This window comes from Ovis aries, chromosome X, assembly GCF_016772045.2.
Source record: "Ovis aries strain OAR_USU_Benz2616 breed Rambouillet chromosome X, ARS-UI_Ramb_v3.0, whole genome shotgun sequence".
Classification (NCBI taxonomy): Eukaryota; Metazoa; Chordata; class Mammalia; order Artiodactyla; family Bovidae; genus Ovis; species Ovis aries.
Genome location: NC_056080.1, coordinates 81,307,209 through 81,333,251, shown reverse-complemented (window position 1 = coordinate 81,333,251; position 26,043 = coordinate 81,307,209). Strand labels below are relative to the sequence as shown.

Below are 26,043 nucleotides of genomic sequence, written 5' to 3'. Positions count from 1 at the left end.
ACTCTGATGCTGGGACGGATTGGGGGCAGGAGGAAAAGGGGACGACAGAAGATGAGATGGTTGGATGGCATCACCGACTCTGTGGACATGAGTTTGTTGAACTCTGGGAGCTGGTGATGGACAGGGAGGCCTGGTGTGCTGCAATTCATGGGGTTGCAAAGAGTTGGACATGACTGAACGACTGAACTGAACTGACGGAATCTTACAAAAACAAATTGAGCAACTGTATGGCAAGATAGACAGCTCAGAAAAACAACTAAGTTAGAATAGCAGATTTCATGTAAATTGCAGTAAAAAGTGATATATTTTATGAGGTGAAGTTAACATTTTAAAAAAATTAGAAGTGGAACCTTGAACCAGTAGCAGAGAGAGAGAGACATGTTTAATCTTGACATCCATTAGCACTGGTCTCTTTCTTATCTCACAATGGGAGTTTCCACTTTAGAAGGAGTAATAAACCCTGATGTTTCTGAGTATTCAGGGTGGCTGCTACACAGGAAGAGCAAAGACAAATATGCTTGGCACTCAAGTGATTCATTCAGGCATCTCTTAGGATTAAGGCATCAGTCTGGGCTCTGGCACATCCCACTAATCCCTGTTTTATAAGTTTTCTAGAAGTTGTGACCAACCAGAATCCTGGAGAAGGTGTGGCAGAATGTGGTGAGCCTAATGTGAGAAATGAGTGGATTTGAGACGTAGATGCTGCACTTGTATCACCAAGATGTCCTGGGGCCCCTTTCAGGAGTCCAGTGGTTTCATTCGTCCCCTAAATGCTTTGGCTAATGGAGGACCTGTACTCAGAAACCTAAAAGACCCTGATGAAAGAAATGGAAGATGACACAGACAGATGGACAAAAGACACTGTGTTCATGGATTAGAAACATTAATATTGTTAAAATGACCATGCTACCCAAGGCAATCTACAAATTTAAGGCGATCTTTATCAAAATTAGTTCACCCATGGCATTTTTCCAGAACTAAAACAGACAACTCAAAAATTTATGTGGAAACACAAAAGACCATGAACAGCCAAAACAATCTTGAGGAAAAAAAGAGCAAAACTGGAGGAATCAGGCTCCCTGACTTCAGACTGTATTACAAAGTTACAGTCATCAAAACAGTATGGTACTGGCACAAAAAGAGAAATATAGCCTAATGCAACAGGATAGATAGCCTAGAAATAAAGTCATATGCCTATGGGCACCTTATCTTTGACAAAAGAGGCAAGAATATACAATGGGTAAAACACAGTCTCTTCAATAAGTGGTGTGGCAAAACTGGACAGCTACATGTAAAAGAATGAAATTAGAACATTTCCTCATATCAATACAAAAATAAACTCAAACTGGTATCATTATTTTGGAAAACAATCTGACATTATCTACAAAAGTTGAGCATACAGATACCCTATGACAATTCTGTTGGGTAATGACCTAGACCCAGAACTGCCACGTGAAACAAGAGATGGGGCAGCACTATTCAAAACAGCTCCAAACAGGAAACAACCCTTGTATATATTTCCTAGTGGCTTATTATAATTGCTGTATAGTAATCCATTATGGCTTCTCTTGTGGCTCAGCTGGCAATCTGAGTGCAATCTGCCTACAGTGTGGGGGACCTGGTTTTGATCACTGGGTTGTAAAGATCCCCTGGAGAAGGAAAAGGCTACCCACTCCAGTATTCTGGCCTAGAGAATTCCATGGAGTTGCAAAGAGTCGGACACGACTGAGTGACTTTCACATTCACTTTCAATCCATTATGTAATATACATCACAATTTATTTCAGTTCAGTTCAGTTGCTCAGTTGTGTCCGACTTATTGCGACCCCATGGACTGCAGCACACCAGGCCTCCCTGTCCATCACCAACTCCCGGAGTTTGTGTCCATTGAGTCGGTGATGCCATCCAACCATCTCATCCTCTGTTTTCCCATTCTCCTCCCACCTTCAATCTTCCCAGCATCAGGGTCTTTTCAAATGAGTCAGTTCTTTGCATCAGGTGGCCAAAGTATTGGAGTTTCAGCTTCAGTATCAGTTCTCCAATGAATATTCAGGACAATTTATTTATCCATTGCTTTTCTGAATGATACATCATTTATGCCAGTTCTATGGATCTGACCATCCTTTTTAAAAATTTGATTTGTAATAACAGTTCTTTGTACATTAACATTAACCTATTATCTGTCTTATATGTTATGGCATTTTTCACTTAATTTGTCATTAATGTTTGATCTTTCTTTACAATGTTTTCCTGTATGAAAGCTTTACATTTTTATGCAATAAATTTATCAGTAGTTACACCTATGGCTTTGGGGTTTTATGACATGTTCAGAGTAAATTTTTTCATACCAAGATTACAAAAAACTCATGTTTTATTCCAACATGTGTATGGTTCTATTTTTGTTTAGTCTTTGATCCATCTAGAATTTTTTTGTGTGTGTAGGACTCTAACTTCAGTCAGTGCATTCAAATGAATAACCAATCCTCATATTAAACCATCCATTTTCCCCCACTGAAATGAAATGCCATCTATTAAACTGCCATATATATACTATTTTAAGGTGTAGTTGATACCATGTGGCAAACAAAATATCTTAGAATTCTTCAAGCCCAAGAGGATATGGCTACTGTAAGGATGGGTTTTAATATCAGCACAGATGTTTCCACATACACCAAAGAAAACATCTGTATGCTTAGCTCTCAGATAGAGACTGGGGGAAGGTCAAGTACAGTCAATGATATCATAAAAGAGAAGAGAATTCTATTTGGAATTTCAGAAGCCTGAAAGGAAGGCTCTGGCCAGCCTCTTCTGAAGACTGAGGCCAGATTCACTGGCTTCTTCACCTCCCTACCTGACACAGGTCTCAGCAGTGGATGAGTGTATCAATTGTAAATGTCTTAAGTAATAGAAAGCTCGGATACGAGTTTATTTTTCACAGAGCTAGCAATTGAGAAGCGGGCAGATAAAGGTTTTGGTTTCATGGCCTAAAATTGTCAGAGCCCAATCCAGGTCATTTTCTCATGCTTTTCCTGCTGATCACAAGATGACTCCTCCAGTTCAGGTAACACTTAGAGAATGTTCAAGGCAGCATAAATGGTAAACAGTAGCACCATATCTTTTCCTAAGACAGCAGAAAGTTTCCCCGGAAGCCACCCATCAAATCTCCGTTATGCTTCAGTGTCCAAAAGTGGGGCCTGTAGCCATTGCTAACAGCAAGGATGGCTGAGAAAATGGTATCTTTCATAACTAAACTTTTCTAGACTATCGGGTTGTATGTAATAAGTAAAAAGGGGGTGGAGATGACCAGCAATGAAAAAAAGTCTGCCCATCCATTTATTCATTCAAAAAAAAAATATTATTGAGCACCTGAGCAGCCTATGTGAACCAAAGAGAGAGGACCGTGCGTGGCTTGTTCTTGAGGAAATGAGACTGAGGTGGAGTGATCAAAAGGAGATGATAAGACATGAGTTCAGGGCAGTTTGTAGGGCCCAATCTGACTTACAACAAAGTGACATCTCCTTGGCTGTTCAGTGAAGAAGAAGCTTAAAGGAGGCAAGGATGGCAGCAGAGAGACAGATGATGGGTAGCAGTGGAGGTGGTGAGAAGTGGCAAGATATGGATGCACTTTAGAGACCAAGCCAACCCGATTCTTCTGATAGATCAGCTGTTAGACCCTAAACCACACAGTTTCTGCAAAATATACTTCTATTTTCTCCCAAGTTGTGTCAGCAAATTTGACTCAAACAGGCACATGTGTGATGGGAAATTACCACTGCACAGCAAGGAATTTGCTTATGTGGTAGTCAGTGGACTTGGTCCCTAACCTCATCATTAAAATGGCAGCAAGCAGGAAGCTATAAACTCTTGTGACCTGTGACTCCCTTCACATCAGGTGCACTGACTGCAGAATTCCTGGGCCACCCCCATGATGGACTGTGCCCCCTGATCCCGTGAAATCTATACCAGGTTAACCGTTTACACTGTTTATTTGCTGATTTAGAAATAAACCCTGGGCGCTAATACCACAAGTAGAATTTCAGGGGCTAGGTACCTATCGGGAGAAGGAAATGGCAACCCACTCCAGTATTCTTGCCTGGAGAATCCCATGGACAGAGGAGCCTGATGGGCTGCTGTCCACAGGGTCGCAGAGAGTCGGACATGACTGAAGCGATTTAGCATGCATGCAGTAATAAACTCAACAACAAAACAAAATACACACACAAAAAATGTGGGACTAAAAAAATGAAGTCAAAAACAACACCACCGATTTTGGCCTGAACGACTTACAGCATTTCCCACTCATTGAGCTGGAGAAGGCTGAAGGGGGACCTGGTTAGGAGGAAACAGCAGGTGTCTCATCTGCTGAAGCTCAGTAAATTTTTGTCCTGTGTTCTTTCTTGGATGCGGAATGTCTTTTGCTTGGGAAACTGACTGTGTTCAGGATTCAGCGGTGTCAGTCAGTGAATTTTTATGTTAGTTAACAGTTGTAGTTTTGGGATAAAAAACTAAACCATAGTTTTTAACTTTTCAGACAAAGCAGCCTTGCAAAGAGCCAAGGGAAAAACCATCTGGCCTTGGCACAGGGGAATCCGTAGAAGCCCTGAAGCTGCTGAGCATCACATTTCTGCTGTGCTCTCTGACCTGCCTCTTGCTGGAGACTGTTGCTTCCTCTGTGTCACCTTTATCTGCCTTCAGAGTACAAGACCAGGATGCCCTGCCACAACACTCAGTGGGTGTGTTTGCTGTTATGATGAAAGTTCCAGCCTCCATAGGACCTAAGATTCTCGTCGAAGGTCAGGAAAAACTGATTTTGTATTTAAAAATAATCTTCATTATTTTTCTTTTATTTTTATCTTCATGTCCATTATTTCTGGTTGGGTTCAATTTAGTTCAACCAGCACGAGCCCACCTACTGTGCACCAATCCGTTTGCTAAATGACATGGATTAGGCGTTCACAGGTGGGCAGTCCCACCCATAGGTGTCAACCTTCCATGAAATATGACAAATGTGCCCTGAGGACAAAGGGAGAATTACAGTTGTTTGTGGGGAGGGGTCAGGATGGACTTGAGGAAGGAAGCAAAATGTAAGCCAAAGCTAATAGGTCACTGACCCGCAACTTAGGTGCTCCCAGAGCCCAGTGTGTTGCTTGAGTCCTTCCTGGCACTGGAAAGTGAATTGTGGTGAGCAGTGACTCCTTGTGACTTCAGGTCACAGACACTTGTGTTTACCCTACCTCTCCTCTTGATCACCAGACTCTGTGAAGTTCCTTCTGCCAGCTTCCAAGGCCTATTCGTCCCCTCTGGGTGTTCCTGGGGCTGGTGTCTGTCTCTTCTCTTCACCAGACACACAGGGGCCTTTGCTTCCAAAACACCCTCTAGGCAGGTAGTTATGAAATCAAGCTGCTCTCTCACAAAGTTCCACACTGATTCATGGAGATAATTGCTCCTGTTTGACATACCAGAGGCAAAGATGAAACCATCTGAGGATACACATTTTTTTTTTCTCCAAATGCGTATTCTTTTAACCGCTTAGCTTAGCAGAGTCATTAAAAATATGGGTCCTGGGCCACTATAAGAACGTCATATCTGGGACAACTCTTTGAACTTGAACCAGAGTTTGTATCCCAACTTCATCATTGACTCGGTGAACATCTGTGCTCTTCCTGCAGAAAATTCCAGGTCCTGGCTGAGCAACTTCAAGGATTATCTCTGTGATCTCATCAGGAGCCACATCCCTCCAGCAGCCATTTTTATTTTTCTTATCATGTCAGCAGTACTGGGGACCCTCTGCTGCCTCACGTAAGCTTCTGGAAGAGGAGGGAGAGGAGGGAACAGGTACCTAGGGAGAGACAGGAATGGCCATGTGACCCCCCTCTTTGAAAAAGTCTCCTCCACATTCTCTTTTTTTCTCCATCCTGCTCCATCCCTTTCCAACCATTGACAGGTGACATTTAAAGACCAGTATTTGCAACTGATCTTTTTTTTTTTTTTTAAGTGACTTCATTAATTTCTAATTATCCTTCCCTTGGGTATAGGAATCATACATGGCAAACAAATGATTAACTCTTCTCTATTGCCTGGACTTCCTTGGTGGCTCAGACGGTAAAGCGTCTGCCTATAATGCAGGAGACCTGGGTTCAACCCCTGGGTCGCGAAGATCTCCTGGAGAAAGAAATGGCAACCCACTCCAGTATTCTTGCCAGGAAAATCCCATGGACGGAGGAGCCTGGTAGGCTACAGTCCATGGGGTTGCAAAGAGTTGGACACGACTGAGCAACTTCACTTCATTACCTAAAATGGACCAAAATATTTACTATTAAATCATGTGAGTGAGTGAGTGAAGTCGCTCAGTCGTGTGAAGCCAAAGAGATTCTTGAAATCTCTAACTAAACAAGCTTAACTAGTTAGTGAAAGTCAGTCATGTCCGACTTTTTGTAACCCCATGGACTATGCAGTCCATGAAATTCTCCAGGCCAGAATACTCGAGTGGGTAGCTTTTCCCTTCTCCCATGGGAAGGGACTCTTCCAGGGGAATCTTCCCAAGCCAGGAATCGAACCCAGGTCTCCCGCAATGCAGGCAGATTCTTTACCAGCTAAGCCACCAGGGAAGCCCAGACAAGCCTCAATTTCATTAATTTAACCAGTGTTTAGATAAGAGATGACCACTTGCCTGTCTCTGAGGTGAGACAGAGCCCACGTGGAGAAACCTGGATTGAAAAGGCTTTGTGTAGGGGAGGGCTGTTTTCAAACTGAAGAATCTAATCAAGTGGCTTGGTCAAAGATCAGGTGAAGGGTGTGGTTCCTGACAACCTCAAAATGCCCATGGATGAAGAACCATGTCTGGGAAGCAAAGTTGGATATGGTTCCCAGCACACTAGACTGATTGGAGCCACACAGAGCTCAGTGAGCCTATTTGTTGTTTGAGCTGTAAAGCAGTATTTGGACCTGAGAAGGACAGAGGCTCTGAAGGTCCCTAGAAGGCTTGCTCCCTGACACTTCAGATACAGCCGCAAGGAACAGTAGACCAGAGGAGCCTCCCAGAGGATGGGCCATGGTGGGCCTGGGAGCTCAATTTGATGGAAGAGTTTGCCTGCTAAGTGTCTGATCAGCAGGATTCCAGAATGACTACAGAGCAGGGACTGTTACATGCCTCCCGGTCTTCCTCTTTTCCAAAGGGAGGGTTGATGGCGATTGTCTGCTTCCTGTTCCTTCACTGTATGGAAGATGGCGGAGGTGGCGATCAGGGGCACATGGGTTGATTTCAGTTCAAAGTTCTTTGCCTGAGAGGAGCCACACCAGGACTTGAGATCAGCAGACACTCTGGAAGCCGGCTGGGCAGTGGGAGTGTGGAGCATCTTATCAGGATCCCTTATCAGGGATCCACACCCGTGCAGGGCAGGGAGGAAGGGAGAAGCTGAACTGCCTTGCAAGCACAGCAAGGCCTTGAGTGACCCCTTCGGAGTGGTCTTCCCTTTATCAGTACACCTTGAGTGGCAGCTGCAGGATTTAGGCCACTCCAGGAAGTACAGGCTCTGTATTCATCAATCCTGTCCCTCCTTGCCAAGCCCAGAGGAAGACTGCATGTTGCAACTGCAAGAGCCGGGAGTCAAATCAAGATGCATGCAATTCTGTATCTTTTAAGTCCTTGTGGCTCCAACTCCAGCTGGCAGGCCAGCTGCCTCAGAAACATCTGAAGGATTTCTGCGAAGATAGTTAGGCAACATGCCAAGAGAAAGACTTCCTTCTTTGAAGTAAATGGCTCAGCCTGGGGAGAAAAACCAAAAAACCTTTGCTGGGAACAAGCGAGGATGTTAAGAGGGGGGAAAAAAAGACGTGGATGACAAAATATAAAAGGAGATAAGGAAAGCAGGACCCCAAAAGCTGGCTCTATCAAATAAACAAAGACTTCAGTGAAAGTAAGATTAGAGAAAAAAATGATAGATGCAGGAGACATATCATGAATTTTTTGGTAGAAAAAGGACCAAAATAATACCACAGAAACAAATACTTCAAGGCATAATTTTGTCACATGTGGTGGAAACAAAGGAAAGCTTGAGTCTCAAGTCATACAGACAGATGGGCACTTGGGACTGAGCCCACAGTGGACTGGCACTAATACTTGATTTCCTATGATTACATTTTGCAATAAGGACTGCAAACAGTTTTTCTCTGCCTCTTTATTCACCCTCTATAAGCATTAGTGGTGTCTACAATGAAGGCTTAGGCTAGCCGCTGGGTAGCTAAGCAAATCTCCACTGAAGCCTGGAGAATTCTCAGCTCTCTGGCAGTAATCATGAGATGCAGAAATACTTGTATAAAGAATTTTTATTATGGTTTTCACTAGCAAAGAAATAGAACCAACTGAAATGATTCTTGGCTGGTTAAAGAAAGCTGTGAACATTCATACATTGTTGTAGAAGACTAATCACATGGAATCGGAGTCATGAAATACTGCTGAGTGAAAAAAACGCCAATTGTAATGGAGGATATACAATCCCACCCAATTTATTGTGAAAAAGCTACTTCCAGGGAAAGAAAAATCCTTGAAGGATCTAACCAAAGATTTGGACATTGGTTATCTCCTTCAGATAGTGAATAGGTGATTTTAATATTCATGATTGTTGTTGTTACTTAGTTTCAGGTTTATTTTTGTCTGCCCTTTTCAATGTTTCCACAACAAAACATATTGTTTAATTAGGAAGTTTTTAAAAAGAAACTTAAAAACAAGAAAAACTATCTGAACTTACTTCTACTCTACCTCTACATCCAATCCCACACTCTCACTTTCTCAAGTCATGAAAGCCTTTTCACAATATGAAATCACTTGGTTCATACTAACACAAAAAACCATCCAAAATCCTATCTTGGAAAAGGTGATATAATAACAAAGTAACTCTGCAGACCAAGACAGTGTGTTGGAATTTAAATTAACTTCAGCAGTCATCATTGTCTCTTCCTTTCCCAGTGTTCTAATAGGTGAACCTGTCCAATGAAGTATGAGAAGATTCAATGGACAAGTGTAATGCTTAGCTTGCTGGATTCAAAGAGAGTGGAGAGTGTGCTATTTGTATACAATAAGGAAGTATCTACCGGGTAAAATTAAATCATCTTATATCTTAAACGATCTTAAAATGCCTTTATTTTCTCCTTTAAAACATGCAATTGAAACAAAATGATAATAGACTCATTATTGTTTTGATTATAAAATCATACATCATGCTCATGCTCAGTTGTGTCTGACTGTCTGTGACCTCATGGACCATAGCCCTCCAGGCTCCTCTGTCTGTGGGATTTTCCAGACAAGAATGCTAGACTGGGTTGCCATTTCCTCCTCCAGGGGATCTTCCCAATCCAGGGACGGAACCTTTGTCTCCTGCATTGGAAGGCAAATTCTTTCCCACTGAGCCATCTGAGAAGCCCCAAATAATACATATTTATCGCAAAAAAAAAAAAAAAAAAACAAACCATAAAATATAGAAAGAGGAGAAAATACCCATAATTCTAGCACCCAGAAACAAACATTCTTTACATCTTTGTGTATCTTCTTTCAAACTTTTTTCTATTCTTATACTATCAGTTTCCCAAAATCTGTTCTTCAAAGCAATAGCTCCATTTTAATAAATGTTATGAGACAATAGGACTCTATGTGGCCAATTAGGCTGGAGAGATGTTGAATTAAATAAGTGTAAACGTATTTCTTTGCTCCAGCACTTCTAACAGCCTTTCACAGGCTAACATGGATCTCCACAAAAGAGTAGAACAGGCATTTCCGAAACAAATGTAAACATGGGCTTTTTTTATGGAGTGAATGCTGATGTATACACAATCACAGAAAGTCGCTCACTGAGATCCTTTCTTTCACCAACCTATCATATTTTGTAGCCTACTTTTTCCTTCACTCTATGACACATGGTGGCTATCTTTCTGTGTCAGTAAGTGCCATGTAATATTTCTTGCAGTGGATTCAATTGAAGTCATTTAATCACCACTCCATAATAACTTACCCCATGCACTATACAGTCCATGGAATTCTCCAGGCCAGAATACTGGAGTGGGTAGCCTTTCCCTTCTCCAGGGGATCTTCCCAACCCAGGGATCGAACCCAGGTCTCTCACACTGCAGGCAGATTCTTTACCAGCTGAGCCACCAGGGAAGCCCTAGGGTGTTCCTACTTGTTCATTATTATACATGTAATGCAGGTGATAGTTTTACACATTATTCATTTGCTTTTCACTTTGCTGGGGCCACCTGATGAAAAGAACTGACTCATCGGAAAAGACCCTGATGCTGGGAAAGGTTGAAGGCAGAAGGAGAAGGGGACGACAGAGGATGAGATGGTTGGATGGCATCACCAACTCAATGGACATGGGTTTGGGTAAACTCTAGGAGTTGGTGATGGACAGGGAGGCCTGGTGGGCTGCAGTATATGGGGTCGCAAAGAGTCAGACACGACTGGGCGACTGAACTGAGCTGCACTGAACTTGCTGTTCCGAGTTGGAAATCACTCACTCCGCAAACACTATGGCACACCTCCTGTTCTGAGCAAGCAACAAGGCAAACAGCGAGCTTGGCTAGAGTGAAAGACACAGCAGCTCCAGGGGACTAGGGTGAGAGTCTGCCTGGGGCAGAGTTAAGACCTGGTGGGCCTCGGAAAAGATCGGGGTTGTCCTGGGAGCCCATGGAAAGTGGGGAAAGTCATTTGATGGGTGTTTTTAAAGGGTCATCTCAGTCACCATGTTGAGAGGGTCCAAAGCAGGGAGACCAGCCAGGAGGTTTCCCAAAATCCAGGCAAGACATAGCCTTGTTGGCACCAGGGTGGGATTGGCAAAGTTGTAGTCAGTGTCAGAATCTGGACGGAGGGAGAAGTGAGAGCCATCAGGATTTGAACAGTGACTGGACGAGGAGTGGGAAAGAATTGAAGCTTCGAGAATACCTCCTGGACTTTGGGCCTGAGCAAGCCAGGGGCTGGGGTCCGGGCAAACCACAGGAGGTTAGGAATTTATTGCCTCAAAAAATGCAAAGAGAAATACCAAACAGGTATTCTTTTTTTTTTTTTAATATACTTATCATTTATTCTTGAGGTAAATAAACGCTTAAGAATAATTTAAATTACATGCAACTTAAACAGCATAGGTATATAAAAACTGGAAAGCTGACACAAATCTGTTAATTTATTAAAAACTAGTGAGTTATACACTTTTTTTTTCTTGGTTTTAAATTTTAATTGGAGGCTAATTACTATACAATATTGTGGTGGTTTTTGCCCTACATTGACATGAATCAGCCATAGGTGTACATGTGTTCCCCATCCTGACCTTTCCTCCCACCTCCCTCCCCATCCCATCCCTGAGGGTCATCCTGGTGTACCAGCCCTGAGCACCCTGCCTCATGTATCAAAAGGATGTTCTGACTGATACAGGGGTAAGATCCTGGCACACATCCTCTGTCTCAGACTCCACTTGGTGAGAGGAGACCGTCCTCTGATCAGACTTGAAGAGGAAGTTGAACTGCCCAGGTTGTGTTGAGCTTTCAATCAGCCAGGATGTGGACTTACATTTTCCCCCACTAAGCAGCACATGGGGGCTGGGGAGGGGAATCTAAGCTGCCTCCTTACACACACCTTCACAGTCCTTTTTATCTTGCCCACACTGTTCCTTAAGGCAAACTGCTGAACGGGGAATGGCTGGGTCAGAGGCTGCAGGCGTGCTACCATGCAGCACTTGTGCAAGGCTCACAGACCTCCCCCTCCTGTTCTCTTGAATATACTGTTGTGTCCTTGATTTGCTTTATATTTTTGCCAGTTTGGAGAAGGCAATGGCAACCCACTCCAGTACTCTTGCCTGGCAAATCCCATGGACAGAGAAGCCTGGTAGGCTGCAGTCCATGCCAGTTATGTTAGGCAATCCACTATTTAATTTTGCTGGGATTTTACAAATTCCTGAAGTCTCCCTAAACTTGCTACCCCAGACTTTTCAAGCTTCTCTTTTGCAATATAACCTACCTACAGCAAAGAGCACAAGTCAAAGGTGTATAGTTTGGAGACTTCCCACAAAGCGGACACATTCACTGTCCTCCCCTTTAGGATCAGCAGCTCCTCCTCACTGGCCCCCCTCTCCCCATCCCCCTGTAATCCTCATCTGGTCTCCTCATGCCAGAGCCTTGCCTGTTTTTAAGTTTTCTGAAAATGAAACCACAGGCGTGCACTCTCTTCTGTGCTTTTCTTCTTTTTGGTTTTGAGTTTCTGCCACGTGGATGCCTGGAGCTGCAGTGACCCCTTTGTAACCCAACTGTATGAAAAGACCTCTACTCATTTGGCCCATTGACGGTGGACAGGCATGTGTGTTGTTTCCGTCTTTTCTACTCTGAATAAAGCCTCCAGAAGTATTACTGCACATGTCTAGTAGGGTACACGTGCAAAAGTCTCTCTAAAAAGTGTCATCTGTGACTGCCTTTCTGAGTCAAAGGCCAAGAGCCCCCATCACCCCACACCCTTGAGAAGATATAACATCATAGTCTTCATTTTTTTTTTTAACCAATCTGGTGGATAGAACATAGTATCTTATTGTTTTCTTACTTGGCATTTCCCTGACACCTGATGACATTGAAGATCTTTTCTTGTGTTGATAGGACATTTATCTCTCTCCTATGAAATGCCTGTTAATGAATTGTGCCCATTTTTCTAATTTTAGCTTCATTTTTTCCTTATTGATCAGTAGGACTTCTTTGTATACTCACTATACTAATATGTTGTAGGCTAGAAATGTGGAACATACCGTCCCTTATTCTGAGAGTTGTATTTTGATTTTAATGTTGTCTGATTTGGTGATAATTTTTTAATTTTAATTGGAGGCTAGTGACTTTTCAATATTGTGGTGGTATTTGTGATTTGGTGATAATTTTCCTTGCGTCTGTTTAAGGACCCCTTTCCACCCAAAAGTCATAAAGGATGTCTCCCTTGTTGTCTTCTAAAAGTTTTACAGTTTTGCCTTTCACCTTTACATCCTTCAGCTCCTCGGGATAAAGTTTTCTTTGAGATGAGATCAAGCCTAATTTTAGTTTTTAAAGAAAATTGTGAGAAACGATGTTTTTCCAGTCGTGAACTCTGAACTAAATTTCTGTGCCTCAAAGCAGTTCTAGGAATTTAGAAAAGCAGATAGCTGCAATAAATTCCAAGAAGCAATAAATTCTCAGGAGCAAGGCCTCATTCTGAGCACTGAGCACACTGAACTGGAACCAGCCGACCAGAAACAGGCGAGTGCATGTTGAAAAGAAGACCAGCTGTATGACCAGCCCTCCTTGGAGTCAGCCCACTTGCCTTCCCAGTACTTTTCCACTCTGAGCTTGGCCTCAGGAAAAGCTTCAGCTACATTTTGCTCGAGGACTCCCTGCCTCTGAAGTTCTCTGGCTGCCATAGTTTCGATAGCCTGTGTGCCTACACCTGTGACCAGTCTTGGTTTCTGTTTTGATCCCCCGTATGCCCAGTTGCCCTAAGTGCAAGTGTGTCCTTTCCCTACTGGTCTGCAACACATCTTGTCATGTCACCATTTCTTGTCTCTTTTCTGCTCCATTGGTCTATTTGTCTCTTTCTGTGCCTGTCCTACACTCTCCTAGTTACATAACTTTGTTATAGGTTGCGCGATCTGGAAGCCAAGTCCCTCCACATTGTTCTTTACAAGTCCATACACATTTTAAAATGAGATTTTCCAGTTTCACAAAACCTATCTGTTGAGACCTTTATTGGAATTGCATCAATATATACATCTAGGAGTGAGGTTGCTGGCTCAGAGGGGAGATGCATGTTCAATTTGAAGAAACACAAAGCTGTTCTCCTAATAGTATTGCCAAATGTAGACTCTCAGCAGCAACGTTCAAGAATTCACATGGGTTCTCATTTCCTCTAACACTTGATATTGTTAGACTTTTAAATTTGTGACAGTTTAATGGAGGCACAGTGGTATTTCCTTGTGGTTTGATCACTAATGAGGTTGAACATCTGTTCATATGTTTATTGTTCATGCGTGTTTCTCCATCTGTGAAATGCTTATTCGTGTTTTTTTTTTAACCCATTGATCTGCTGAGTTGTGTGTGTTTTTCTTATTAATTTGTAGACCTTTATATATTCATAATAGGAATTCTTCATCAGTTGTATTGAAAATATTTTCCACAAGTCACATCTGGTCTTTTTTGCTTTTTTAGTTTGCCTTTTGATGAGTGAAATCTCTTAATGTTAAAGTCAAGCTGATCAATATTTTTTACAGTCAATGATTTGTCTGCATTGTTTAAGAAATCTTTCTCTATCCCAAAGTCTAAAAGTTCTTTGCTGATGTTTTTAGTCAAAAGCTTTGAAGTGTGTTTTTGACAGAGAAGTCCTCAATCCATCTGGAATACATTTATTTCTGCATATGGCATGCAGAATGGTTCCAGGTTCCTCTCTTTCAATATAAATAAACATTTCCTGCTGCTGCTGCTGCTGCTAAGTCACTTCAGTCGTGTCTGACTCTGTGCGACCCCATTGACGGCAGCCCATCAGGCTCCCCCACCCCTGGGATTCTCCAGGCAAGAACACTGGAGTGGGTTGCCATTGCCTTCTCCAAACATTTCCTAACTGTGGTTTAATAAAAAGTGTCTCTTTACTCACCTAACATGGCACTTGTATCAGATACCACAATTACACACCGGCCAGTGTGCATCTCTGCATTTTCTAATCTATTTCATTGCTCATTCAATCTGTCTGTGCACGGTATCCCACTGTCTTAATTTCAATAGTTCCCTTTCCTCTGTGTGTGTGTGTGTCTCTGTGTCTCTCTCCCTGTGTGTGTGTGTGTGTGTGTGTGTCTGTCTGTCTGTCTGTCTCTCCCTCTGTGTGTGTCTCAGACTTCTATAGTTCCTTGAGGGTAATCTTGGAGAAGGGAGCCATCCATCAATCACATGAGCTCAGTCTCTCAGCAGAGAAAACTGGGTGATTTGGCTGCAAACTCTTGGCCGTTGGGTTTTTCTCTTCTTGGCCAAGAGGTCCTGGAAGGACGGAACAAGATTACGCAGAGTAATGTACTGCTTGTAATACTGCGAGGTTATTCCCTTTGGGTCAAGGAGCCAGGTGTTTATCAGGCAAATGTGTGTACAGATGGCGCACAGCCCTGAACTCTGTAAGCACAGGAAATGTTTGTTTTGTTCAGCAAGTTTTTCGTGCCTTCGCTGCTGGGGTGAACGCCAGGAAGGTGTGAGGGTGCTAAGGAATCCCGCTCTGGCCTTCGTAAGGAATGTTGGTCTCCTTGCTGCCACTGAGCCTTCCATTTTTTGTTTGTTTGTTTTCGTGGCTTTAATTCTCAGAGATGTACTTGTGCGCCCTTTCCCGGCGCCCAGGTGCGCAGAGCCGGGCCCCTGGGGGCCTCGGGGGCGGAGACCAGGCGGGGGGCGTGTTCAGAGGCGGAGAGTGGGCGGGGCTACGCCCCCGCGCGCCCGGCGCTCTTCCTGCGGGGTGGTGACGGCCCAGGCGCGCCGAGTCCCAGCAGCCTTCGCCGCCTCCGCGCGCCGCAGGCTCCCGGGCCCTCGCGCTCCAGCTTCTGCCCGGTCCCGCGGCCCCGCGGCCCCCGCGTCCCAGGCGGCCCGGCTCTCCCATAAGATGACGCTGAAGGCGAGCGAGGGCGAGGGCGGGGGCGGCATGCGCACGGCGCTCTCCGATCTCTACTTGGAGCACTTGCTGCAGAAGCACAACCGGCCCGAGGTGAGCGGCTCCCGGGGTCCCCCCAACGGCATGCGGTGAGGGCCGGTCCCCGACTCTGGGCCTCGCCGTCCGCCCTCCTGCCCTCGGGGAGGGGTCCTGACCCCCGGGGCTTGTGCGGGACTTCTGGGCGCCTTGGCTCGGGACTCCGCGGCGCCTCTAGGCGGGAATAGGCAGAGGCCGCGGCCCCTGGCCCCAAGAGCTGATGAAAGGTCGGGGGAAACTTCTGCGTGGACGGAGTCGGGGTCACGGAGAAGACTTTCAGGAACAGAGCCCAGAGGAGGTCTGCTTAAGTGCTTGTGTCAGCAGAAAGGGTTGGTGGTAAGAGCCAACGCTGGCCTCAAAGTGCTCAGTCACCATGCCGTGGCATTTCTGCGGGGGCCTCTGGCGCTGGGGGGCACCCGGGTGGCCTGTGTCTGTGGGCAGGCATCATCTCAGGAGTAATTCTGCGCCCCCCCACCAAGATTCCTGCGATGGCCCATAAATAGCAACTCACCTCTATCCTCAAAGATGGCCCATACGGGAGAGTTGATTCTCTTGTTATCTTGGGGCTTCCCTGGTGGCTCAGAGGGTAAAGCGTCTGGTTTGGTTCCTGGGTCGGGAAGATCTCCTGGAGAAGGAAATGGCCACCCACTCCAGTACCCTTGCCTGGAAAATACCCTGGACGGAGGATCCTGGTAGGCTACAGTCCATGGATCTCAAAGAGTCTGATATGACTGAGCGACTTCAAGGTAAGGCTGCATGCCAGGCCCACTCACTCACCTGAAGACTGAAGCTGGGTCTCAGTGGTCAGCCATCAGCCAGCACCCACTGGCAGCCCTTCCATGTTCCCTGGCCTCCTCACAGCCTGCTGGCCAGGTTCCAAGAGAGGATGTCCACAGAGACACCCAGAGACAGAGGGCTCATCAGACACTAGCTGGCCTGGGAACTCACGAGTGTGAATCTTTTTCTAGACCTCCAAGATCTTCCAGGGCAGGGCTGTTTGCACACTCACTTTTTCCAGGTGAAATGCCTGATCCGTGGGGCCTTGGAAATGGTTCCCAAATTACTAAGTGCCTGAAGAGGTGGACGTGTTATGCAGCGCACCCATCCACTTGGGCATATGATGAAACTGCAGATCCCCCAGGTCCCAGCAGACTGGTGTGCAGGCTGCGGACTGTGGACTGGGAGGCATCAGAGGGAGGCTGCATTCTGTATCTGCATTGAGCTTGCTGTTTCCCTCAGGGTGCCATATTCACACTTTTCCGTCTTTGCAAATCAGGATTGCGGTAGTCTAGGCTTCCAGGAGCAGTGGGATGATCATGTGGGGAAGGCAAAGTTGCAAGTTAGGCAGCGGCAAGTGCGCTAGGAGGGGATCAAGCTCTGAAACTCCTTGATTCCCCATAAGCTTGGAAATGTGATTTTTTTTGCTTTTCTTCCCATCAGTCAACTCACTTGGCTGAGCCTTAACTCCGTCCCCACCCCCTGCCAAACTCGCTTTATTGAATTTTCTTTTGGCAACTTTATTGAGATTTACTTTGCATTAATAGAATTCACTGATTTGTGCAGTTCATTGACATTGGGCATGTACATCCCACCCTGTAGCTGTGACCACAGTACTTGAGGGTTGCCCCCCAACCCCCTGCCATCCCTAGAAGCATGGAACACCCCCACCTCCACCCCCCCCCACCGCCAGCAGCATTTGGAAAACACTATCACTTTGCCTTTTTGAGGCTGTCCTACAAATGGACTCCAGCTTACATAGGCCTTTCTGTGTGCCTGCTTTCACTTTGCACAACCTGAGCGCCACCTGTAACTCAGTGTCCCGACCCCTTGGAGATCTTTCTGACCCTGGTGGAAAGGCTGGGGAGATTCATTGTGTGCAGTTTTGAACAGAAGCTCTGTCACTACTCTCTGAGTAAGCAGCAGTTTTTGTGGAGCCATGAGTTTATCCTGCAATACCAGATACAGTCTCCTGCCTATGTAGTTTGTTTGCATGAAAGGATTTGAGGATGGGATAAGAAAAATTGGTAAAGCACAGAATGAAAAGCTTCCAGAACTGCCCAACTGTGGACCTCGGAGGGAGAACCTCCACACCATGAGGGGTGGCCTGACCCCACAAACTGGCTGATTTCTTATTTCCTGAGGTTCACCTTCCCTCCGAGGAAGCTGTTGGCTTTAAAGCAATTCAGAAATTCCTGTTGCCAAACATTTCATTGAGGAGGATTGCTTTTGGTAAAAGTTCTAAAGACTCAAAAACCAAAGTTTCCCTTCTGATTGTAGTCTGTATTTGATAACTGAAAAAGTCTTATCAGAACACAATGTTGCAATACATTTGAAGTGGAGGCTGCCTCCTCTATTTAACTATAGGTGTCCTTCCTTGAAGAAACAGTTTATGAGCTCCCTGTGACCTTGTTCTTTATGGCAGTAACTTAGTGCACATAAAATGTGTTGTAAAATTCCTACTTGTCTCTGCTGGCCTGTTTGAAGTTACCCCTTTCCCATGAGCTGAAGAAATAGGTTGCAAGTCCCTGAAAGTTCACTTGGGCCTAATGGCCCACGAATGAAGTCTGGCTCCAGCTGAGTATCCACTCAGCAGAGCTCCTGGCCAGCAGATTCGGCCTCATCTGCTGTTGCACAGGTTTGAGGGTGGAGATATCCAGGGTGCCATCGGCCAACAGTGCTCCAGGGAGGGGACATTCAGGGCTCACAGAGGTCTGGAGATTTCGCCAGAGGTCCCCTGGGGTGGGGGAGATGAAATCAGGTGCATTTCATGGATGGCAGGGATTTTTTTTTTTTCCCTTAAGCACCAGTTGCTCAAGTTTTTAACTGTTGCTCAAAGGAGAACTGACTCCACAGCTGGGAAATGGGAAGACATGCTCCAAATTAGGGAACCAGAGTACAGCTTGGTGTAACAGAATTTTCTGAGGCTTCACTTTGCCTTTTTCCTTCACGTGGAGGCATAGAGTTGAGCCGTATCCATACGCATTCATTCCTCCGTCCCTATGGTTCATCCACGACTATAAGCCTCCAGCCACCAGCAGAGGCCACCGACCCTGGACTGAATTGTGTGGTGCTGCGGGGTTGACTGTGCAAGAAATGCTCATGCCAGCGGACCTTTGGCAGCTCACAACCATCGTGTCCCAGGGCCGATTGTACACGTTTGTGCTCTGAAGTCACTAGCCTGCCAGTCCTGCTGCAGGTGCTTTGTTTGCCTGCATCCCAGGTACCTGGTTCATGAGGACTGAAGCCAGGACTTGCGTAAAATCCTGCCTCTGAGGCTCTCCTCCCAGCCCTTTTGTGCAGCTCTCATATTTGTGGGGAAACAGTGTCCCCTTTTTTCTGGTACCTTGAGCCCTCTTGGGTTTTCTCTTTTTTTTTTTCTCTCCTTGTGTTCTTTCCCAATGTGGAGCCTGCCCTGGCCCAGGAGGACTGAGCAGCTGATGTCTGGTGTGGGCCATCACTTGCCTACTTGGCCTGGGCCTTCTTCTGAGTCTGTTCAAGTCGCTCAGTCATGTCCAACTCTGGGCGACCCCACTGACAGTACAGTCTGTGGAATTCTCCAGGACAGGATCTTGGAGTGGGTAGCAGCCTTTCCCTTCTCCAGGGGATCTTCCCAACCCAGGGACTGAGCCCAGGTCTCCCGTACTACAGGTAGATTCTTTCCCAGCTGAGCCCCCAGGGAAGCCCAAGAATGCTGGAGTGGGTAGCTTAGCCCTTCTCCAAGGGAACTTCCTGGCCCAGGAATCAAACCTGGGTCTCCTGCATTGCAGGCAGCTTCTTTCCCAACCGAGCTCTCAGGGAAGCCCCACGGTACCTGGAAACAGTGGGCAGAGGGCTTATCCATCAGCCTAACAGATGTTGATTCTTTCCCTCCCGTCACTGGCACCAGCTCTTAATGTGACTTGGTGGCCCCTGCTCAAGTCATCCACCTCTGCCACCTGCCGCTAAGTTTGTTTTTTCATCTCTCTCTCTTTTTTAATCCCAGCTTCCTCTGAGCTGCTGCCTCTGCCCTTTGAACCCACTGCAGATGTTTCCTCTGAAGAGGGTTTCAGAGGCCAGGTCTTGCCACCCCAGCAGTTTGTGTGATTATGAGCCCCTGAGAGGCTGCAGAGCAAAGGGCAGCCCTGCACCCTCCTCATGCGGGACAGCCATCCCCCATCTTGCCTGGGTGTGGCTGGGGGCCTCCCTGGCCAGAGGGGGTACTGGTATCACAGAAAGCAATCGAACACCTTTGCCCGATGTTGTTTGCTCAGCATTGCTTGTATCACTTTGTAATCACCTGGCACGGGTGCTCATGGCACTGGGAAGGACTCAACATTGTGGTCCAGTGTGGGGCCAGTAAGTCCCAGAACAAACCATGGAAAGTCTCTGCCACCCTTTGGAAGGCACGTGTCTTACCAGCTGTGGAAACACGCCAAGTTCCAGCAGTTGAGGGGCAGGACAGGAGAGACGGGGAACCAATTGCAGCCTGCAGCCCCTGCTCCGCACACATCTGTCTGTCTGTCTTGCCCTTCCTCGCAATTGTCTGCGGGCTGGGGGTGCCAGGGGCTGGCATGCCAGGTGCCATCAAAGAGCGGTCAGAGCAGGGGTATCAGGTGGTGCTTGGGGTGCGCCCCATGGGTGCGAGTTGGTTCTTCGGGTGCCAGGTCAGAGCATTCCGGGTATCTCTCTCATCACTGGCAGCTTCTGAGGGAGTGTAATAGTGGCTCTGAGTCATTAGGAAGGGGGACTGTCTTGACGGATAAGCACATTGAAAAGCCCAGCGTTTGGCATAGCAAGTGTTGATCTTTTCTGGGTTTGATGTGTTCTACCTCTGGCAGGCTTTGTGAGTCCTTAATTTAAAGGCTGACGTGTCCTGGAGCTGAATGAAGAGATGAGGCCCCCAATCACGCAGGCATCCACCCCCTTGCCAAGTTCACTCGGTCTTCTGTGGACTGACTTTTGACTCTGTCCTTGTTGAGAATGTTATGTAGGGCTCCACCATGTCTGCAAACCCAGATGAATCATAAGAAATGCTTTCTTGATGGTACTTTACAGCACATGATAAGAGAATCTGATCTGTTTCCAAACTTTATGGCCACCTTTACCCGCTAGGGTTACTGATGAATCCCTGGTTATATGGATCGAACCCAAATCTCCTGCATTGCAGGCAGATTCTTTACCAGCATTGCTGGGTTGTAAGACATGTAAGTGGTACATGTTTGGAGAAGGCAATGGCAACCCACTCCAGTATTCTTGCCTGGCAAATCCCATGGATGGAGGAGCCTGGTAGGCTGCAGTCCATGGGGTTGCTAGGAGTCAGACACAACTGAGCGACTTCACTTTCACTTTTCACTTTCATGCATTGGAGAAGGAAATGGCAACCCATTCCAGTGTTCTTGCCTGGAGAATCCCAAGGATGGGGGAGCCTGGTGGGCTGCCGTCTCTGGGGTCGCAGAGTTGGACACGACTGAAGTGACTTAGCAGCAGCAGCAGCAGCAGCAAGTGGTAGTTGCTGGCAGATCCATGGAATGAATCTGCGGGTTTGATTTTGAGCTTTCTCACCCCACGATTACTAGTGAACAAAGATTTGTAAGTCAGAATCAGGGCAAGTCAGGCATGCAGTCAGTGATCCTTGAACTCCTCAGTCTATCCGTTCAAATCTCTTAATACCTGCAACATGGTGAAAACAAATAAGGTGCTTAATTTAACAGAAATAATTCTTCCAACTTGATGTCACATGCTTCCACGTCGCTGTGGGTAATGCTTTGAGAAGCTCTGGGGTCACCATGTGCTGTAGCCTGTTCATTCCAACCCCAGATTCCTGCAACTTTCTCCACGGTTTGTTGTTGCCTCTCCCCATTGGTTACTGTGCTCTCTTAGTTACAGCTCTTTGGGTGCAAACAAGTGCAACCTGCCAGCTGTTTTGCAACTTTTTTGCAATAACTTCAACTCTGTCTCCTACGAGATCAATAATAGTACATTGTCAAAACCATGGACTTGACATTGCTGTGACATGTAAGTGTAGCTCTGGGCCATTTTGTCACGTGTGTGAAGATACGTAACCACCACCACTAGTCTGTTTTCCAGCTCTGTAATTTTGTCATCCCAATAACGTTATATACCTGGAATCAAATCATTGGCAATATTTCTATTGCTGGGAATCATCCCAAAGTCTGGATGGATCATAGTCTGTTGAGCTGCTCACTTGTGATAGATACTCCTGGTTGTTTCCAGGTTTGAGTTACTGTGAGTAAATCTGTATGAACCTTCAGTTCAGTTCAGTCACTCAGTCGTATCCAACTCTTTGCAACCCCATGAACTGCAGCACACCAGGCCTCCCTGTCCAATACCAACTCCTGGAGTCTACCCAAACTCATCTCCATTGAGCCAGTGGTGCCATCCAACCATCTTATCCTCTGTCGTCCCCTTCTCTTCCTGCCTTCAATCTTTCCCAGCATCAGGGTCAGTCAGGTCCCAGTCAGCTCTTTGCATCAGGTGGCCAAAGTATTGGAGTTTCAGCTTCAACATCAGACCTTCCAATGAACACCCAGGACTGATCTCCTTTAGGATGAACTATGTGGATCTCCTTGCAATTCAAGGGACTCTCAAGTGTCTTCTCCAACACCACAGTTCAAAAGCATCAATTCTTCGGTGCTCAGCTTTCTTTATAGTCCAACTCTCATATCCATACATGACCACTGGAAAAACCATAGCCTTGACTAGACGGACCTTTGTCGACAAAGTAATGTCTCTGCTTTTTAATATGCTGTCTAGGTTGGTGATAACTTTCCTTCCAAGGAATAAAGTGAAAGTGAAGTCACTCAGTAATGTCTGACTCTTTGTGACCCCATGGCCTGTAGCCTACCAGGCTTCTCTGTCCATGGGATTTTCCAGGCAAGAATACTGGAGTGGGTTACCATTTCCTTCTCCAGGACATCTTCCCGACCCAGGGATTGAACCCAGGTCTCCTGCATTATAGGCAGACACTTTGCCGTCTGAGCCACCAGGGAAGCAGTAAGTGTTTTTTAATTTCATGGCTGAAGTCACCATCTGCAGTGATTTTGGAGTGCCCCCCCAAATAAAATCTCTCACTGTTTCCACTGTTTCCCCGTCTATTTGCCTTGAAGTGATGGGACCAGATGCCATGATCTTAGTTTTCTGAATGTTGTGCTTTAAGCCAACTTTTTCACTCTCCTCTTTCACTTTCATCAAGAGGCTTTTTAATTCCTCTTCACTTTTTGCCATAAGGGTAGTATCATCTGCATATCTAAGGTTATTGATGTTTCTCCCGGCAATCTTGATTACAGCTTGTGCTTCATCCAGCCCAGGTACGAACCTTCATGTAGCAGGTTTTACATTTACATTTGTATTTTTCCATTACAGTGAATACAGTGAAAGTCTCTCAGTCGCGTCCTATTCTTCACGACCCTATGGACTATGCAGTCCGTGGAATTCTCCAGGCCAGAATACTGGAGTGGGTAGCCTTTCCCTTCTCCAGGGGATCTTCCCAACCAAGGGATCTAATCCAGGTCTCCCTGTGATTCTTTACCAGCATTGCTCACTTGTAAAGTACTCATTTTGTTTTCTAAGTAATCACCCAATTCTTTTCCTGAATGGCTGTCCCATTTTACACTGCCACCAGCCATGGATGAGAGATTCAGTTTCTTTCCATCCTTATGACTAGTCTTGTCACTGGTTTTGATCATAGCTGCTCTGATGGCTGCATGGTGATATTTCCTTGTGGTTTTCTTTCTTTTTTTTAATAGTACTGGTTTGTTTTTCTGTTTTTGTCTCTGCTGGGTCTTCATGGCTGAGCTCAGGCATTCTCTAGTTGCAGCAAGAAGGGACTCCTCTTGGTTCCACAAGGACAAGCCTTCTGACTGTCACTAAATGCAACCCAAGCGTGTGGCCAAAATCCAGCAGAACTAAAAATTCTCCGTTCATTCCTTTGACAGCTTTCCTTCTCGCTGGTCTCCCAGGATTGGAAGACCCTTCCCTTCATTCTTTTCTGTCGTGTGTGTGAGGACCTTGATGTTGTAAGGGTTCTGACATTTACAGTCTGTTCTTTACCTACAATTGTTTTGCAACTTGCTGTAGGTCGATGCTAAAAAGGGAACATCGGTAGAGGCTTTTGTATTATTCTGACTGGTGGCCAACCCAACAGCTTTATTCTGTTTCTCACTGATCCAGCTTCTCCCTGATCTTGTTAGGGATGACCAGATGCCGAGCTCAGTTCTTTTTTCAGCCCCTTGTGCAGCCTGGGACAGCCTGATCTCCAGTTCTGGTTGATGAGACTCCAGCTTCCTCCTTCCTGCAATCCTCCCCAGCTAGTTTCTTTTGGGTGCACATTCTTGGCTCTGCCGTCTGCTGGAACATTTTTGAAATGTCTCATCCTCATGACTTCCTTTTGTGTGTGTGTAGGTTTCTATTTACCTTCCTTCCTTGGGATCTCCTTTCAGTAGGGCCCAGGGACTTTTCCAAGGCTCAGACTTTTCCATGGGTTCAATCCCTGCTCTGAGAACTAGATCCTGCCGACTGCAACTAAGACCCAGCACAGTCAAATAAATGAGTATCTAAAAAAAAAAAATAGGGTCCACACTACACACAAGTCCTTAAGCTCCCAACTTGAATCTAAATGACACTCACTTAGGAAAATTCTATCTTGCCACAAGAGAAGGCTTTCATGTGCCTGTTTAGAGATTAATCTGAAATGAATCCAGTTTTCTTCTGAGCCCCTTCTCTTGTCTCCCAGTTCCTCCATGTTGTTCACATGTCCTTCCAGAGAGAGATGACATGTTTACAAGCAGATATGAAGATTTTCTTCTGTTTCACAGCATACCTTTCCTTCCCCCACCTTTTTTTTTTCACTTAACAACATTTCTTTGAGGTCAACCCCTGAACCTCCTTTTCATGGCTCCATGGTATCTGTGTGTGCTAGGACACTTTGCACAGAGGTAGAGGTAACTCATCTACTGTAGATGGTCTTGAAGTGCCCTGTAGCTCTGGTGTCATGAGTTACATCAGTTACATGAGTTACATGAGTTACATCTCATCAGTTACTTTGCTAAATACAATCCTTTGTTAGACACTTCTGCTTTCATAGCGCTGTGGAAAGCCATGTCACGTGAGTTTGGAGAAGTGCTAGCTGCTGCCCAGGGCAGTTTCTCTTTTTTGGGACTTTCCTGATTGCAATAGATCTGGAGAGACAGATCATAGATGGAGCTAGCTGTTCCTCCCTGGGGAATCTTCCCATTTCTCCTTTGCCACCAACTGGCTGATGAGGTGTCCTCCTGGTCCCACCCATTGGGAATATCTTCCCTCCCCATGGCCTCTGAGGGGCACCGCCACCCCTGCTGTGGCTGGATCACAGCCGCCATCCATGTGCAGCAGAATCCTTCCCTATTGTCCTGATTGAATATTTGACCCGGAGTGGGTGAGAGCATTTTCAGAAGTATCTCTCATATTCTACCCAGCCTACCCCTTCCCATCCCATCAGAGGCAACCACCATCTTCAATGTTGTTATTGTCATTTAGGCATGTTCTAAAACCTCACGAATGGGCTCATCTAATGTGTACTCTTTTGCCTAAAGCTTCTTTCACTCAACATCACACTTTTCAGACTGATGCATGTTGACCCCTTTGTCAACATTTTGGTCCTTTTCTTGTTTCTGCAACCTCCTGTGGGTGAATAAAGCTGCTGTGAACATCCATGTGCAACCCTGTGTCTTTTCTTCTGGGTGAACACTTCGAAGTGTGGTTGACAGGGCCTAGGGTCAGTGTGTGCTAAACTTGTCTTTTTCACCATCAGCTCCCTAGTACATCTTATGAAAAAGTGCAAAAGAACTTTTTGGCCCACCCAGTATTTCCCTGATTACAGTGCTTGTAGGGTCTTGTAGTGCATGTGGCCTTCTGAAATGAAGCGTCCGTTCAAACATTCTGTCTTTTCCTCGCTTGTCATCCTGTTATTGAGTCATAAGAGTTCTTCACATGTTCTGGGTATAAATAAGTCTCTGTCAGACGTATGTATTGCAGCTTTTACAGTCAGGCTATGGCATGCCTTCATACCTCTTGATCGTCTTTTGGTGAGAAGGTGTTAGTTTTGATGGGACAACTGTCTGCATCTATGATTATCGCTCTCTGTGCCTACTAAACCTTTGCCTGTCTCAGGGGAGTTACTTCATTTCGAGCTATTTATATTTTTTAGTTGTCGTTTGGCTCTTTTGTGTCAGATAGAAGGCACTTCTGCTTCCTCCCCGGTTTTGACAATGCGCTGTGCTGCTTTTCTCAAAGCTTGGCTGTCTCACCTTTTCTGTTTGGCGTTGCCAACTGTCTGGTTTTGTCTAAAGTCAGGTGGGGATG

The 26,043-nt window shown here is 45.8% G+C and overlaps 2 protein-coding genes across 2 annotated transcripts in view; both read left to right on the top strand.

The window, feature by feature from the left end:
• Positions 1-3,042: 3,042 nt before the first annotated feature.
• SMIM9 (small integral membrane protein 9) lies at positions 3,043-9,102 on the top strand. The gene is made up of 4 exons (XM_060407988.1): positions 3,043-3,060; positions 4,531-4,792; positions 5,669-5,798; positions 8,965-9,102. Exons 1-4 carry the CDS (start codon positions 3,043-3,045, stop codon positions 8,990-8,992), a joined length of 438 nt encoding a protein of 145 aa, XP_060263971.1. The 3' UTR covers positions 8,993-9,102.
• Positions 9,103-15,509: 6,407 nt separating this feature from the next.
• The window catches only part of MPP1 (MAGUK p55 scaffold protein 1), a 31,511-nt gene continuing 20,977 nt past the window's right edge, over positions 15,510-26,043 (top strand). Inside the window, exon 1 of the mRNA XM_004022237.5 lies at positions 15,510-15,723. Within this exon, the coding sequence (XP_004022286.1) occupies positions 15,622-15,723 (102 nt within the window). The 5' untranslated portion in view covers positions 15,510-15,621. The remainder of the gene's footprint in view (positions 15,724-26,043) is intronic.